Below are 19,297 nucleotides of genomic sequence, written 5' to 3'. Positions count from 1 at the left end.
TATATAAATAATTATTTTATAATGCTATTTATGGTTGCAGGCGCATGTTATGTAGAGGAGGTTACAAAGAAGTAGCACAATAGACTTGCCAATTATGATCCTTCTTGACACAGTGAAAGGCTTGTGCGCCTCAAGTTGGATCACTATGTAGTAAGAAGACCACCAATCAAGGAAGTGCGTAGTGTCGTAAGTAGATTGGGAAAGTGGAATACAACTAGAGACTAGTACGATACTAAAGAATGAAAAAGTCCAAAACTTGGCACTGGAAAAAGCATGTGTTCTCCATGTGGAATGGACATCATGTAACTTGGTGAAAAAATATGGAATGAAGTTAATTAAAGAAAAATGTTATCCAAATAGTAGGCTATGTATGAAAAGACTCTGACATGACTTCCAACCTAGCCCGAACCATGAATGATGTTCCGATCTAGAGATTATTGCATGCTGAGATCAACAAAGTGATGGTGGAATGTGGGCACAATCGCCTAAAATTTAATGCAATTAGAAATGTGCACCATGCATGTAAGTAATTAGTATTTATTTTGATTTTGATTTCAAGCTCACACATTTTTTAAGTATAGAGAGCCAATCTAGAGAAGAATATCCAAGGCAATATAGTTAGCCAAAGGTGTATCGATTTTTAGTCTATGACTTATAAAGATTGTTCCATTTTGAAAGCATTCTCATCATGGCATCTTCATCGACCCCAAAGAAAGAGAAAGCTAAGGAAATTGGTAGTGTACCTAGTCCCCATGTTTCATCTAAGCCAAAGATTTCTATTCCAAAAGTCTCAATCTTGAAAGAACCAAAGTACAATTTGGTCATGGCCCAAATTCTAGTAGGATTGATCAAAGAAGGGGAGATGTTGGATCTAGTGGATAAGTTAAATTATAAATATCATGATGTTAAGGACTTGAAGAAATTCCTAGAGTTTGTGCATTAGCTATACGTGCAAATAGTAGAGAAACAAGGAAAACCCGTGGAAGATGAGGTACAAAAAAGGGCCTCAGCATTAGAGAAGTTTGGAATCATCAACCTCTTCGACATTCCTCATTTTGGGTGGAGTGACAAGGTAAAATTTTTTATTAACTTATTATTGATTTGTGTACATAAAGGGTTTTTATTGCTCAATGAGCCCATATAAATTAATACTTAGCTAATTATGAGAATTAGCAGACTTCCAATAGATGGAGAGGAACTAAAACCTCTATTTGAAAAGAGAATGAAAATAATGTGGCTAAGGAGGTAGAAGAAAAATTCAAAGTTACACATGGGAAATGTGGTGTAGAGATAACGAGTATTGAGGAATATGGTGTGTGTTTTGCAAGCAAATTGATGGCCTGTAATCTATTATGGAAGCACCTCGAGGATCAATGTCAAGCAAGGGTGTCTTCCACAAGTGCAAAGTGTGTCGAAGGTGTCTAGATGAAGTGGGCAAATTTTCTACTAAATCAATTCATGAAAGACTGCATAAATGTGTAGGTACGATATAGACACATACTTTCATTATGCATGGTTATTGATTATGATTGCTTTGACTGTGTGGAATCTATCAAAAGGTACCACCTTACCCCACCCTGATAGTACCAAATTCATTTCACCAAGGTTTGGAGGCTTATGTTATACTACTAATAAAGCATAGTAGAAAAATAGTAATATCATTTTTTATGTTTGGAAAGAAGCTATCACCCAGGTGATTTAGAAGGTACCATGGGTACCATCTCATATTGTCTTATCATATGGCCTAGTGGAGCACTTCTGTGACAATCCCCACTCTACATATGTCTAGGCTAAAGCAGAACTTGATGGAACTTGGTTGCAGTGCAGGCATAAAATTGATGAAGCCTATGTTTTAGAGATTGTTAATGGCTAGCCATTGGAGTTGAAAGTGCTAGTGTCAGAGACATTAAGACCAAATGAAATAGTGTCGGGCTCATATATAGATGTTGAAGAAATTCATTATGAGATAAAGATAGAACCCAACATTATTAAGACCAATAACCAACCAAGTGGGAAGGTGACGACCTAGGTGAAGAATCGACCAAAAACCTTGCTAGAATGAACAAAAAAAACCATGTCTAGTCATGCCACCACAAGATTCAAGACATGTGGAAATAGTGATAGAAAAAAAAAATAGGCAACTAACAAGCCAAAAATCTACGGATAGAAAGAAGATGAAAGATACCAAGTTGACAGACCCTAATATGTTGGAATATGAAACTAAAACACTGGCGACACAAATGAAGGAAGTAACCTAGCAGGGGATTTCACCCCTCATCATTGCTATTAGATAGGTAGCCAAATAATGGAAAGAACAATAAGATCGTGCACTACATTAGTTAGAAAAACTATGAGTAATGATAAAAGCCTCAAGAAACATGATGCTTGCATCTAGTGCATGAGATCCAGTAGAAGTCATGTAGGAAACTAACACACTTTGGGTACACGATATTCAACCAGAATTGTTGCAATCCTCTCTGGCATATTCAGAACCATGCACTCTGTCATTATCACCAGTTGTAGTGCATTTTGTAGAAACTGAAGTGCAACAATGAGTATGTCTTGCCATGGGTAGATTTGAATATTTACCAAATATCTATGTTTTTTCTTAACTATTTACAACATTCTATTTCCCAAGAAATACAAGTGAGAGCACATTTGAGAGCCGCAGACTTGCTCTAGTTGACTACGGAGCATAAGGAATTGTAAGAGGCACAAGGTCAAATACAAGAGACCAAACACTAAATAGAAACCAGGGAATAGACACTTCGATGGGCTATCCAAGTTGTGTACATCAAAATTCCTGGTGTGCCTATGGTAGTGTATGTTATGCTAGAGTAGAAGCTATCTAAAATTGAACAAGTAGTTCATGGCCTAGATGTGTGACGAGAAGAATTAAAATTACAGATTCAACCTATTACCCCACCCAAGGAGATTGAGAGAAGAGAAAAGGAGCAATAGAAAATAAAGTATCTGAACAATGGCCACAAGATGGAGAAGGAATACACTTAGTTGTATGAGTCAAGGGTTGATTTGTGGAAAAAGTTACAGGATAGCTTTGAGTTGAAGGATCTTAGTGTAAATATCTTCCATGCTCAACAATAGAATGCAACCATTCAAGGTGGTATTTTCTCACTATTAGCATCAAGGCTTCATGTTGCAATGTTATAAAGTACCACATTGAGCTAATAAATCAACTAGTGGAAGGAAAAAAAAATAGTTGACGCATTAAGTAGAGCAACTACAGGAGGAAGTTATATAGGTTATTAATGACCTTGCTACTACCTAGAGATTAGTGAATAATATCATAGCTAGGAATGAACCATTTTTCCAAGATCGTCTGGTACAAGTCGACAAAATTGATAACTTAATAGACTTGGTAACCATGTTTGAGGATATTGCGCACCGAGCCAAGGACTCATTCTAGAAATTCAAGGCAAAGATTGTAAAAGTCCAAACTACTCTCACTATCGAACAAAAACCAAGTGGATCAGAGACAAGCAACAAGTAGTGTTGGAGGACTGGCGGGGCATAGAGGGGGTGGAGAAGACATTTTGTGGAAGGAGGCCTAGGGGATTTTTTTTTTAATTTTTTGAAGTATTGGAGCACTACACTAGAAAGAGGGGATAACATGAACATAATACCACGAAAAGGTTTGACAAGTCTCTGCACAATGTACTGCATAGAGGCTTGACGAAAGGATGTTCAATGGAAGAATGCATAGTAACTATTTTGTACTATAGTTGTTAGAGTATCTTCCAACACTTCATGGTATTTAGACATGGGATAATATGGAAGATTTAACCTAGAATGAAGCGACAGATAGTTGAGGAGGGAACATGTGAGAATTGCTTAGTTGGGTGAGTTGAAAGGCTAATATGGAAAACATTTCCAAATGCAGGGTCGGAGCAACCTCCGCGATAAAAGGGATGATTGTTGTTAATTAAGGTTTTTGAAGTTTTTTGTCAATTCTAATTCTAGTGATTCTCTAGGTTTTTCTTGTGTCTATCTGAGTACTCTATCCAAACATACTCCATCCCATTCTTTACAATCTACATCTATTGAGTAATATAATGATAAGTTTTCGATTGATATCTGTATAACCATTGTATGGGTCTGATTTCTATGCATTGGCCAGAGATATTAACTAATTACGAGCTTTCCAAGTTTTGTTGTTAGAATTGTGTATTATATTTAGTTCTATGTTGCTAATCAATATGAATATAAGGGCTCGATAGGGTTTTGGTCTCATATGTGTTTTTCCATGTGAATTTTGAGTTTCATAGCGAATATCATGGATGACATTCAAGTTTGAAATGAGTTTTGTTATTGTATCCCATTTGGTTGATGTGTATGTTTAGATTAATGTATAAATAATGAACCTTGATTTTGTTGTTTCTTATCAATTTACTTTATGCGTACCTATTGAAGGGCTAGCAAAGGATGAGTTATTTGTATAATTTGTAGGATATGCACATTTGTTAACATATATAGAATTCATGACTTATGAAATTGTACATGGTAAAGGTTAGGAATATGCATGCTTAAGCCATGGGAATATTTGTAACACACAATCTCTGCAATAGTTTGGATTGTAAATTCATAAGTTAAGAAGGCATACTATCTTCATGATTCCTTGCACAACTTACACAGGTTCTACAATCCAATTTCATATCTCAATGAGACCTCACATGCTTGTGGGTGTTGCTAATGTTGGTATCTTTGGGTGTTTTGTTGGAAAACTCCTAAACCTTGGGTCTTCCCCCGCCCTGGATTAGTGCCAAAAAATATTCATCCGAATCACAAATCACTACCAATTTAGGTATGAAGGGATGGCCAACATTGACAATTTTCTATTTATCAAATATCTTTATCTTTCCCATTTCATTATTTGGTTACATTATTAGTTGGTGGATGTTAGATTGTTATGGCCCAAGCTCAACTAGAGTGTGTGGTGAACTAAACATTGGTCTCCCTTGATGGTTATTAGACCTTTTCCAGAAGGCATTCATTTACCATTCCTTCTCAAATGTCTTCTCAGTGTCACCGATTGCTCTGGAAATATGGAGCTCCCTAGTTCTTGTTTGTTTATGGTTTTATCAATATCAATCCTTGGGGTGTTTGGGTGTTGTGGGTAAAAATTCTAGTTTCATTAAAACATATTTGGTGTTGTATTCTTCAACAACAAATGTGTTTCCATTAGAGGTCTAGGGGAAGGGGTTGTTAGGGTAGGTCGCGTGCCCATGCTCATGCCCAAGACGCCACACCTAGATTTCACTCCACCACCCCATTTGAAATACATGAGGAAGTTTGTCAACTTGAAGATTTGAATATTGGTGACTGACAAGCTTATTCTAATTTTTAAATCCAAGTGGAGGTAGCCAATTGGGTTCATGAAAATGGACACACTAGGGGAAGACAAAGCCAATACTTGAAATCCATCACTCTTCATTGGTAGATGGAAACTCTTTTGGGCAGGGTCTTGAAAGAGAAACATAAATACCACGATGATATAATATCTTCCATGAATGAAATCAAGTTGGTGCAATGATATCGTCACTTCTTTCTTGCTAGTTTAGATGACCAACTTGCTCACCTTGAAATCCACCTTTAGTGTGAACTTAAGCCTCTTTCTCCAATTGGAACAAGCACTTAAGACATGGCCCCAGTCACTTCATTAGACTCTTGATGTCATCTTTAGCCAATTGGTAGTTGTTTTATTTTATATAGTTTAGTCTATGGTAGATATTAGTAGCTTCTCAATAATGGTTTCTTTTACTTTGAATTATCAGAACTATGGATATTGGCCAACAAATCTAGTTTCCCTAAAGATAAAATGAGACTAAAACTTACATGAACAGTGAATTCTTTTACTAAAATATAATAATTTTTGGAGGAAATATAAATTAAACTTAAAAAAAACTATATAAAAATATTTTTAAATAATTATTTAATTTTTTTATTATACTATTTTAATTAGTTCTTTTAAAAAATAATTTAAAATTTAAAATAAATAATAAATTACTCTACAATAAATAATAAAATTAAATTTCACAATAAAAATAATTTTCATAACTAAAAATAAAAACAATATAATAATTAACTTCAAATAAAAATTATTTAAAAGAATGATATTCCCTATATGTGAATGAAAAATACTACCTCTCCCTTCCATGTGAAGTGAAAAACTAATTATAATTGTAATTATAATAACATGATGGAATTAAATTTTTGATATACAATTAATCGTGAACTTTATTTTGATTTTGATTTTGATTTTGTTATTTTTTTTAATTATAAATATATTTTAATTTGATTAGAAAATATATGTATGTTAATTGGTTTTATTTTAGATAATTAAGAAAATGAAATTTATTTTCTTTATAAAATTTTAATTTTTTGAAGTGATAGGTTAACTTCTATCAAGGATAGTATTGTAATGGGTTTGAGTCTGGTTAAATGGCCTTGAGCCCTAAATAATATCTTACCCTTGTCTATGAGTTAGAGGATGGGGTGCTTGGTTACTTGGAATACACACATGCATGCACACATATATACATACATATAATTATAATTCATAAAAAAATGTCTTCAAAAATTGCATTGGAGAGTTTGTGTTGGAGTACAACCCAAAAACCTCCCACCTTGAGAAATGATAACAGTCATTTTTGGAATAGTAACCTAGTAGAACTCCAGTAAGAAGATTCTAGTAGATTTTGGTTCTAAACAAACTATGAGCATAAATTTTGCAAAAGAGTCCAAGGAAGGGGAAAACTTTGTAGTATGTTATAAGTTAAAGGATAGGGGAGGAGAGTTACTCATTGAAATCTTTTTTTAGAATTAAGTTAATGACCTAGATGCTTTCATAGTGCTGAGGTGGTAATGTTGATTTCATTTGTGGTTGATTGCCTAGTTCTAATAGGTAATTCATCAAGAAAACATTATTGGGGTTATAAGAGAGAGTTGCAAGGAGAAGAGGCATGTGATGAATGATGAACCAAAAAAAGCTAAATATCCCATATTTGTTTTTCTACAATTGAAATGTGGCTAGATTGGAAAACTAAGGAACTCACGACCTGAGTTCCAAAAGCTAAGAGAAAAAATGAATCTTCATGCAATTGGGATTGGTTTTATTCTCCCCTAATTGATTTTTTAGACCGTTGATCCTTTCTTTGTGGTTTTATAGCATTTGTTTGGTTCATCAAAGCTCTGTAGAGTCCATTTGGTGGATGTGATACATGTCCCTTGTTTTTTTTTATTTACTTTCACAAGCTTCCAACCAGAGATGTGGTAGCAATAATGAACTAAGGCATGCTCTAAAAGACTTTTGTTGTTGCTTCCTAGTTGTTGATGGAAATAAATAACCGCTAAATATAGTGGCCACGGTCCTTTGGTGATTAGTGCTATCATTTTTACTCCTAAATTACCCATAATTGAATGGGAAACCTTTGGAACAAAGGTGAAGGAATGAAGATGGTAATAAGGAGAACTGAAGGTTTGAATCATACATGAGGACTTTGATAAAACCCAACATGAATTGAGTTATCATGTATTCATCGACACTGATGGTGCTAAATTATTTCTAGAGGAGGGAGAAAGGATGCCAAGAAAGAAAAATCCAACATGGGCCTGAACCAAGGAGAATTGTGGTTAGGCTGAGATGAAGTACTTGAAATTGCTCAAGATTTTCTACAATGAGGAAGAACCCAAATGCATCTCATCTGAATATGGAGGGGAAGTCTAAGAAAGATAGGAAATAATAACGAGCATAAGAGGGTAGTTGAAATGTCTTATCAACTCACTCCCACTTAATATGAGATCTATGTCTATGTTGTTATTCTTAATGTGACTCATGTTAGTACTAATAGGGTGATTCATGGGGGATTTGTGGAATTGATTGCTCGTTTTCCTTAGAATTAGTTAAGATAACTCCCATTTGATTGCTTGTTCCCAATTTTTTACCCCATTTTCCTTTTTATTTTTATGCCTAAGGATTGGGAAGTAAGAGAGTGAGGCCAAGTATCCCTTCTCTTGTCAAATTTGCTCCAATATCGATTCTAGATCATAATAATGAGTTAAGTTGCACTAAAACAGATATGGGAATAAATACCGATATGGGGTTTGAAACATATACAAATTTAAGCAAAAAAATCCAAATACAATATGAAAAGGAAACGACACACACACACAAAAAAATAAAAATTTCATATTACCATTCATATTTTAGAATCTAGAATCCATATTATATATTTAAAAATACATAATCATCATCATCAATTCAACATAAATATTATCAATTTGTTATCATGATTAATAATTACGGGTCATTAGATATTAGAAGTTTGTGCATATTTGAAGGATGTTTGGCTATTATTTTCATTTGCTATTGTCGAAGAGCCACAAACAATCACAACGTTGCTATTTTCAAATCTCACAAACCACTGAAAATTTAGCTTCTTTATCCATGAAATACTGGAATATGGTAAGGAAAAGAGACTTAGCTTAGGCCTAGTGCATGGAAGTTAAAACATTGCAGTTTTTCCAAAATACAATTTCAGGATGCTGAAACATTAGCCTTGTCTAGAATAAAGACAGATAGAAACATGACAACGCACAAACAAGAACCTGAAATTCGTAAGGTTATATATCTTGATACAAACCTTTGAGCACCATGATGTTCTTTTTCATATGGATCCCTTTGATGTGCTAGAGCTATTTTGAAAACAATTAACCCTATACCATTCTTCATGCAACAAGTGTGCCTTCATTCATGTAAAAGCTTATTCAGTCATTCTTATGGAGAGTGCGCTACCATTTCCAAGTTTCACCACTAAGACTATGTTCAAGTAGGATCCCATGTTTCCAAAGAGGATAAAGATCACTATAATTGCTGAATTTTTCTTTATGACTAGAGCTGAAAGCACTTTGAAAGGATATGGATGCAGAAAAATAAAAAATGAAGCTGCCCACTTATGATAATGATTCTTGAAACACTCATCTTTTTATCATGCCTTTAGAAATGACTCCAAACGCTACAAAAGTCACTCTAAACAAAATGGCACTAGTCAAATGAAAATAGGGTTATGGGTGATACATAGGTTAAGAGGGGAAGGCCCTCGACACTGAGTTTTCTTGGTGAAAAAAACACCTCCCATTCTTTGTTTTTAGCATTTGCGGGAGGATCCATTTTCGAATCCAGAAATGGATCCAAAAAAATTTAAAAGCTCCATAAATGTATTGAATTCAAAATCATTTGTTTCCAAAAATCTGAAACAACTATGAAACATTTCCATGATGTTTAAAAGGTGAACCATTTCCGTTTCCTAAATGTTGAATGACATTTTTGGAAGTTGGGAGGGGTGTTTCTGACAACTTAGATATTGAGAGGACCAATTGAAAAAAAGAGACTTTTATTATTAAAATAGTGTCCACACATAATTATTAAGTTTGAATCTTTGATGTCTTTTTCCAATTCTAATCCTTGAAGCAAAACATATGCTTTTATTATATTATTATTATTTTTCTTCAAATTCCATATGTATAAAAACATTCTTGTCTAGCTAAAATTATTAATATTAATAATAAAAAAAATATAAAAACAAAACTGAAACCTGATATAATAAAAAATAAGTAAGATATTTAGTAATAAAAACTCCATCAATTGACTTATCTCTCAAGGTTCTCTTCTACTTTTTTGTTCTCACCTTCATATTCTTCCCAACTCTGCTCCCACCAATCATTGGCAATGGATATTCTGACCGGAGCCGCATCTAACTCCATAAACGTTGTTGTTGCTGCAGTCATCCGAGAGATTGACGATGCTAGGCAGTTGGATCATAACCGTCGGCTTCTAGAAGCTCAGTTAAATCGCATGAAGGTCATCTTAATCGATATTGCCGATCAATTCGAGCGGCAGCGCAAGACTCCCCCTCAGTCTCTGAGAAACTCTTTGCAAAGAATGCAAGATGCAGTTGTAAAGGCCAAAGACTTGATTGATCGCTCACAACGGCCGCACCATTGTCTTGAAGGTTTTTTTTGTACGCCCAGACTCTCCAGAGAAATCAAAGAGTGGAAGGCAGCTTTAAATGTGCTCTTTAATGAACTTCACACCGATATTTCAGTGTTTTGCAGTGCTCAACAGGTTGCCTCCGCCGCACCACAAGAAGCAGAGATAGAGCTAAATAGCTGGGTTACGGAATCTCCCCAAACTCGGATAATAGGAGTATATGGCAGCGGTGGCGTGGGAAAAACAACAATGCTCAGAAAAATGTACAACTCCTATAAGGTTAGTGACATTTTTGATGATGCCATTTGGGTTCCAGTCGATCAATTTCCAAATGTAGAGTTGCAGAGTCGTATTGCTTCTGAAGTTAACTTAGACCTCACCAACTGTCATAATGATGTTGGCATGCAGAGGATGATCCTGTCTGCTTATCTCAAGAGGAGGAAATTCTTTCTGGATTTAGAGAATATGTTGAGAAAAGTCGATCTGAACGAATTAGGCGTGGAATTTAGCAATGACAAAGACAGCAAACTTGTATTCTCTACGGAGAATAGAAATCTGATTGAAGAAATGAAGGCCGACGGGTGCATGAAAATACAACGCATGCCCATGGAGGACACATGGGGGTTGTTTAGCAGTATAGCTTTCAAAGATGTGCATATTCCGGGGGAGATAGAACATATTGCCAAAGAAGTTGCCAGCGAATGTGAAGGTCTGCCCCTGGCGATAAAGTTAGTAGCCTCTGCAATGATTGGCAACAGAGCTTTAAATGATTGGCAGCTTGCTTTAAGGCAAATGCAGAGAACGGATTTCAGTTTTCCAATCACTCGTCCTTCCATTGATCCAGTTTTGTTTCAGCAATTGAGGTGGAGTTACGAGACTCTGCTTCATGCCAATTTGAAAAATTGTTTTCTATACTGTGCCGCTTTTGCCGAAGGTGAACAAATTCCGGTGAAAGCATTGGTGCATATCTGGATAGCAAAAGGCCTACTTAAGGCCAGAGATGCAGACTCTTTATTGAAGATGGAGTACAATTATGTTGAGTTACTAGAAAATCGATGCTTATTTCAGGTGAAAGGAGATGTCATTACAGTTCACTCTGTTGTCCGTAACATGGCAATTTGTGTGGCAGAGAATGAGGAGAACTGTGTATTTAGGGCAAGTCAAAGGCTTCAACATTTCCCTGATATCCAGAACCAGGCTGTTTGCAAAAGACTCTCAGTCTATGACAATAATATCACGTCTTTGCCGACGAAGGAATTGAGATGCCCGAAATTGGTTTCTCTATTCCTGGGAAAAAATGAAGAGTTGAAAGAAATTCCAGCACGATTTTTTCTCAACTTCACCTCGTTGAGGGTATTGGAGCTGAGTATCCCGGTGGCTACTTCACTTCACAGTATTTTTTCTTAACTTCACTTCACAGTATATTGGAGCTGAGCATCGTTGTGGCAATTAATACACCTTGAGTTTCTCAATCTGAGCTGGACTGAAATTGAAGATATATTTGAAGATATCGGTAATCTTTCTTCCCTTCAGTTTCTGTATCTGGGATATTGCAGAAATCTAAAATCGTTGCCATCTCAACTAGGAGACCTAGAAAATATGAAGTATCTCTATCTTAAGGGTTGTTATAACTTAAGAGATTTTCCAGATGAGATAAACTGTAAGATTGAACTGTAAGAGAATGGAATTCTAACAGATGCTTTGTTACCATCGAAGTCTTTGTGTCAATTCTGTTCCACACTCGTATTATTTGATCTGAAGATGTTTTTAATGGAATGTAACAAATGTGTGTTAATTTACCATTGAGCAAGTTAACATGATTATAGATACACCTAGGTTTAAATTCAATAAAAATGGAATCTCAAAGCATAAATAATTTTTTGTATCTTCAAATTTAGGATCTTGGATATTGCAAAAAAACTAAAATCATTTCTCTCTCAAATAGAAGAGCTTGGAAACATGTAGTAATCAGTGATGATATATCATTCCTCTTCTTGTACAATTGTTACAACATGTGGAATTGGCTACTAAAAGAATAGCATAGGGAATTTCCTACGGTACTTTAGGTGTTTGGCATGAACAAATCCAATATACTGTGTCTCATATATGCATTAACCCATTATATGGCTGGTTAACCTAAACAACCCAATGTGTTTCTCCATAATATGTCGATGTCTCTTCTCTGACATCAAATCCAAGGTGAAATTTAAATCAACTTGCCACAACTCTTAAAAGAGATTGGAGCATGGGGATCTTATTTCATAAAATACGGAGGAATCAATACAACTCCTAAGCCCATTAGACACTTAAGAGCCATATGGTTTGTAATTATTGATCATATAAAGTGTATTTTGTTATGATTTCTTTGTTTCATTATTATTATAATGAGTAAGTTGTTAAATCATTATTAATAAAATTTTCAATATTTTATAAATATTATAAAAGTATTCGAACATCACGTGCATTGAATTATTAATGGTAAACTTTTTATTTATCATTTGATTTGGAATGGTTTTTGGTTTTTTTGTTTTTTTCTTTGTTTTTTCTTTTTTAAATTATTTATTTATATATATAGTGAAATTTAAATTAGCAATAAATAATAATTCTATTCATCGTTGGAAATATAATCACATTTCATAAATGAAAAAGAATATAAAATTATTAAAAAAAATAGTTACAATAAAAATTACAATATTTGAAACTAATTAATTAAAAAAATAAATGAAATAAAGTTTAATTAGAAAAAAATAAAGTATATTATTAAAGAAATAAAAAACACACATAACAATTTAAACTAATTAATTAACAACACCTTACCTCACTCAAAGTGGGGCCTTCCCCCTTAACTAAAGTATTGAAAGAACCTACATTATTTGAAGACTTGGATTCACAATTCAATTATTTATATTCACGGACCATTTCATACACAATAAGATGGAAAATCAAGGCAAAACAACTTATTAAACTAACAAAATATATTATTCATAATATATATGTCTTTTATTTAAATGTGAATGCTACTTTTTATTGGCATAAGTGTTTAACTATTTAATAGGTATTATGGAAAAGTTCTTGAGAATAAAAAATTCTTAAGTTGCTTTAAATATATTACAAGATTTGAATAAATTGTATTAATAGATTATACCCCAATAGGCGGCAATATAAGTATACAAACTAGACATCTAAATTAATGTCTTTGTCATTATTTCAATATTACATAATAATGAGCACATGTGATACCTTCTCCTTGATGTGTTCTTTAGGATTTGTAGTCATCAACTTTTATTTTTTTCATATGAATTTACCTTTCTTGAACCCATACATGTAAATCTAAAACATTAGGCTTCATAATCGATAGCAATAAATACCGTTGATCCATAAAAAGCAAATTCTGAGATCCATAGAAATATGGATTCCTAGCAAAGAAGTTCAATATCTTGTAGTACTCCATCTATAGCAAAGGCCCATATAATTCTTTAATTTGCAAGTTAGGTGAAAATACAATAAATTCTTGTATCAATCTACAAAATTCAAATAAATGCAAAGATATTTGACAAGGGGTACCTTTGAAGAAATCTATGAATTTGGATGAGGAAAAGATCAAAATTAGGGTATATCACAAGAAAAAGGGATGGAAAGAAAAGGAAACAATGGTAAGAAATGACTAAAATAGATAAAATAGTGACTCATCATCTCCCCCCAACTAGAGCTATTGCACACCCTCATGCAACCTCCAAGCTTAATCTTTAGAGTACGAATGTTTCCTATGGAGGGTACTAGAACTATATGATTGGCCTTTGTCCCATGGTGCATAATATCCTACATTCCTCTCCATTTATTGCAAAGAAACATCCTCCTCTCATGGATCCTATATTTATAGTTATTTATATTTTGATGTGAAGAAAAAAATAAGGGGAAAATGAAACCTTATATTTATCCATGTTGTCCCATGTATTTTTAGATTATGGATATATTTATTTGCTCTATTAAGGTAGCACTAAATTAGGGATAATTTAGTGATTCTATTTCTCTCTTTTCATTGCTCTAGCAGTCCCATCTTCATTGACAAGTGAGCAAAGCTTCCAATCATTTATAAATGACATTGTACTCATAATCAAATATTGCCACTTGTTGGGTTCAACAAATAAAAGGTATCCAATGAGTTTTATTTAACTGTATTTGATGTTAAAAAACCACACTCTATTTAGCAAAGTGTTTCCCTCTAACCCATAGATAGGAATATTATTTAGTGTACTCTATGAAAGATATATCATTACTCCACTATAAATAGTCACTAATAAAGTGAAAGCTTTCACCTGAACATAACCTAGAAAAAGATTATAGTTTCATTTCTACTATGATTTAGAATAATTTCATGAAATTATAACTCACAAATCATTTTCTTAATCTTATTTACTTCATTGACCATAAGCTTCCAAAACTTACTTTGAAGATACGAATTTGCATAGTAACTAAATATCTATTTTGGAATGATGTAACCATTGCTCCTGTAAGAATACTACATAAACTCATGATGAAAATCTGAGAGCAAGGTTAAATGACTCATTTTCCAAAGTTTTTTTTTTTCTTATTTCATCTTGTGTACATAAATTATCAATTTAGGTAATTTTTTCATTTCTTTTCTAAAATATCTCCATTTTTCTTGATGTATAACATAAAATTCAACCCATTTTTATTTCAAATCAAATATGGCTCATCAATGGTTCTACAATGAAATAATATCCTTTCTAAATGATTTAGTTGTTGTTTTCTATTTCATTACTTTTTCTCTTAGTCAAATCACTTCTAATAAACTGAAGCTTCTCCTTCATTTGTTTACCCATTAGCTAATATTGAAGTAGGGTTGTCTAATTTTTGTGTTTATACTTCAATTAATTTAGCCATAAAATCAACTACAATAAGTTTTGTTGGAGGTTCTATAGAGAAGGAATCTTGTGGTTGTGTAGCAACAAGTTCATTTTGTGGTTTTGTAGCAACATCTTGTGGTTCTATATCAATCACTTCAATAGTTGAAGCCTCATATTTTAATTAATCATTCTAGTCACCTTCATGTGAAGGTGAAGATCACCACCCACCTTCTTTAAAATCCTAGGCCATTGTATGCAAACTTTCCTCGGTTTGTAAATCTTTAACTTAATTTGATCCATTACCAACTCATGGAACCACCTCTTATTTTCCATAATTAACTTTTGGTTATATTTAAATGATGTACCAAAAGAGTGTTTCAGATGATACTTATTAGGATTGAAACTAACAATAACCTTCCTTTTAGCTGCGGGTTTAGCTATTTCAAGAGATTCTTAGTAATATTAACCTATTCCATTATATCCATTCTTGTAGCAATTTTTTCAATAACAAATTATTTTGTGAAAATGTTGTCTTGAAATGTAATATTACCCTTTTCTGCTTAATAACATATTTAGCACATCCCTTTTGATTGAGATGGGATAATTCTTCACATGAAGGGCCTTTTGACACTTTTATAGTTAATTTTGGATGCTTTTCTCCTCTATTTTTTGGGATGTTCTTCCCATACCATCTTAAAACCCTCGAATGGGTTGTCCTCCTTCAATAAATGCCTCTTCTTCACGTGATTTCCTACTTTTTTTTGCATGTGGCACTTTTCTTATTGCGCTTCTAACTATGGTCCTTTTTCCTATTGTTCTTCCACCTACCATGCTTCTTCGTCTTGTTCCCCTACCTCTTTTGCTTCTTCTTATTGTGCTTCTTCATGTTTTTCTTGTGCATGCTCTACTCATGGAACCCTTGCTATAAATGCCTCCTAGATATAACTGGTGAATGAAAGGGCATCCCAAAGTAATAGCTTGATCAATCCATGATTAGTTAAACTTTGTGGAATATTTTTATCTATTTTTATTCTCTAAGGTGTAAGATGAAGTGATATTAGCAAGAAATAAGGCCTACTAATAAGTCTCTAGTGCTTCAAATGGTTTAGAAATTTGAAATGATATCAATATAGAAGGTTATGGTGGCCTTCACATATAGTGCATTTCAATAAAAGATATGCCACATTAGCACATGGATGACTCAAATATTGGAATTTTACTCCCTTGTCAAGTTTCACCACCTCGTTTCTAGTAACAAAATCACTTCACATTTTGTTGAGCATAATGTAGCATTTAAACGATTTCTTGTCTATCCTATGTAAGCCTATTACTCAAGTAATGTTATCCTTTGTAAAACTAATCCTCAATAAAAAAATGGTGATGGATAACATAAAATTTCTTGCTAATGTATACAACCTTTGCAAGTGCTCAAAATAGATTAACCACACAACATCTTAAATATCTGCAAGATCGTTGGTGTAACATCCCAGTTTATCTTCTTGGGAAAATTGCAATTAAATTTGTTTAAAACTATGCATGGTATTTATTTATGGCCATATCAATATTTTTATTTTTATTTCTATCTTATCTCCACTTTGGGAAGGATACTTTTGCTAGTGCTCATTCCTTGATGGAAGACTAAACTTGCCATATTTTTTCAAATAGTCTATAGTGTGATAACCTATATTATTTATTCTTGAATCCAATTTTATTCTCTTCTTCCACACTATTTGGGACTCCATATTTTATTCGCACTAGTCATAAAAATATTTAGCTTTCTTGAAGGTTTCATCAAATGTTTTTGGATCATCAAACTCATTGAAATCTTGAAAAGAATATGGTATTTCCCTGAGAAAGTGATGTATCTTCACTTTCTCATTCTTGATATGAGGCACATACATTAGCAATTCTATGAATCTATTTTCATATGAATTCATTGCTAGTTTTCCCAATTTTGGGTCAATGAACTCTCTAATATTTCCATCATAATATCTTTCATAATAGTATTTCTCTATGAATTATATTTCAAAATTTTCAAAGTTGAGCTTCTTTTTGTTGATACCTTAGTCCTCCCATAAAATGTAAACTTCTCCTTTTCATTTGAATATGGCTACATTGGCTTTCATATTCTCACAGTAAGTGTGTACCCTAAAGTATTTCTTCAATCATGGCAACCATGCTTCATCCTTCTTATTCTTCTAAACCTCACCATCAAAAGTAGTTGGCTTAACCTTCTTGAATTCCTAGGGCAAGAAACTCCTTTTACACCACTCCTTCCTTTTCTTATGCAATCCTAACCAATCTACATTTCTTAACAACTTGTTTGAGATACATATCTCCTCACCAGAGGTGTCTATAAGGTTTAATTGTTGGATATGTCTTTCCTAACAATCCTATGCCTCGTATTTAATGCAACCAACTCACAAAATAGAAGAAAAGATAGATCAACAACTTCAAAATCAACATCTTCGAGGGAGAAATCTCCTTTACAATACAGAAATGAACAATTCTTGGATGATACAAATGACAAGACCTCCTTTCTATATATAGGAGTCTAAAGGGTCACAATATAATTAGAACCTACATAATAATAATATTGTAAGGGCACAACAATAACAATAGTGGGCTTCTATGGAGCACAATAATAAAAATATGGGCACAACAATACAATAAGGGGGTTGCACTAATAAAAATAAGGGGCTACACTAGTAGTATAGGGACCTAACATGCCCCTCTCCTTAAAAAAAAGTGTCATCCTGGATGTTTCCGTGTAAATTTCTCATCCTTTCACGTGGAATCTTCAACGGGTAAGTTCTTCCACTTCATGAGATACTCTGAAATTGATTGATTTAGTAGCTGTTAAGTTCTTATTTCCATGACTGTTTCACGTTCCAATATGATTTTTCCTTCCTCGTCAAGTTCTGACAATATTGTTTGAACTAGGAGCTTGTCACCTATAACCTTCTTTAAGCATGAAACACGAAAAACTGGGTGCACTCAGGAAGATGCAAGAAGCTCCAATTTGTATGCCATAGTACCAATATTTTGCAACACCTTGTAAGGAACATAGTACTTTGGTGATAATTTATTATCCTTCTTAGCTTGCTTGAGGGACATTTGTTTGTATGGTTGTAGTCGTAAAGGTACCCTAATCGCCTACATCAGAACTTCTTTCATTGCGATGTTGATTTTACTATTGTTTCATTTGATTCTGCGCCAAAGTGATGTTATATTTTAAGAGTTGGAGAACTTGTTGTTGATGCTTGATGTGATATCCCACTACTTGAACCTTAGAATTTTCTCTTAAAGATGATGTGATGGATGGTGTATGATATCCATAAAGTGCCATAAATGGCATCATTTTTGTTGAAGCGTTATACCTCCATTCAACCAGAGGTAACCACTTGACCCATTGTGTTTTTTTATTAGATACAAAGCAATGAAGATATCCTTCCAAACATTTTTCCACTATCTCTATTTTTCCATCTATCTTGAGAGTTTGAGGAGTGGTAATTCCTACCAATGCGCTACAAGATATGGTCAGATTCATTTCTTCTTTAGCTAGGGAGGCTTCCTGGTGTATATCCACTTCTTTTGAAGTTTCTTGATCCTTTTCTTCCTCCTCTTCACAATCAATGTAAAATAATTTATTCTTAGCACACTTATGACCTTTAGTGTATTTTCTATCACAACTATAACAAAGCCCATTTTCTCTTTTTTCTTTCAATTGTTGTGGTGCCAACCTTGTAGGTTATGGAAGGCTAGGAGCAATAACACTTCCATATTTATAGTTGGGAGTGGTATGATTCCTTATTGCCATAAATTTTCTTTCAATTTTTCTTGCCAACCTGAGTTCCTTCTCCAATTAATTAGGTTTCTAAAGTTGAACCTCATGTGGAATGTTATCCTTTAAATTCCCTATGAAGACATCAATTATCTGCTCCTCTAGAATATCATTTACCCTTCGAGTCAATTTTTGGAAGTCCTAAATGTGCTTTTCCATTGAACCCTTTTGTTTGAGATTTATCAATTGGCTAAAGAAGGTGTTGCTCTTTGTATCCTCATAATGTGTTATCAGTTCCTTAGTGAAAATTGACCAGATGACAAGTGGTTTACGATAACAAAGCCCTCTATACCATACAAACTAATTTAGTTCTAAGTATAAAGATGCAATACATACCTTTTGTAATAGTTTCACATAATGTAGATCAAAATATCTCTCCATTTGTAGTATCCAAGTTACCGGATCCTTGCCATCAAACTTCCTCTTATCGATTTTTCTTTGTTTTATGAGCTCGATTTTGAAACGGTTATAACTCTGTAATTTATAATCTCCAAGTTCTAAAATTTTATGTAGCAGTAGCCCTCTGAGTTCTATTTTCAACCCCATAGGTCTGACCAAGATTGGATTCTTCATGAAAGA

The 19,297-nt window shown here is 33.7% G+C and overlaps 1 protein-coding gene across 1 annotated transcript in view; it reads left to right on the top strand.

The window, feature by feature from the left end:
* Positions 1–9,745: 9,745 nt before the first annotated feature.
* LOC149150114 (disease resistance protein RPS5-like) overlaps positions 9,746–19,297 on the top strand; it is a 29,134-nt gene continuing 19,582 nt past the window's right edge. Inside the window, exon 1 of the mRNA XM_089442705.1 lies at positions 9,746–11,399. Coding sequence (XP_089298831.1) covers positions 9,746–11,399 — 1,654 coding nt within the window. The remainder of the gene's footprint in view (positions 11,400–19,297) is intronic.

Source organism: Pinus tabuliformis, chromosome 9 (genome assembly GCF_031772625.1).
Source record: "Pinus tabuliformis cultivar Carrire ecotype Pingquan chromosome 9, CPIR1, whole genome shotgun sequence".
NCBI classification, from domain to species: Eukaryota; Viridiplantae; Streptophyta; class Pinopsida; order Pinales; family Pinaceae; genus Pinus; species Pinus tabuliformis.
The sequence above is the reverse complement of the archived record's forward strand: the minus strand, read 5'-3'. Positions and strand labels throughout refer to the sequence as shown.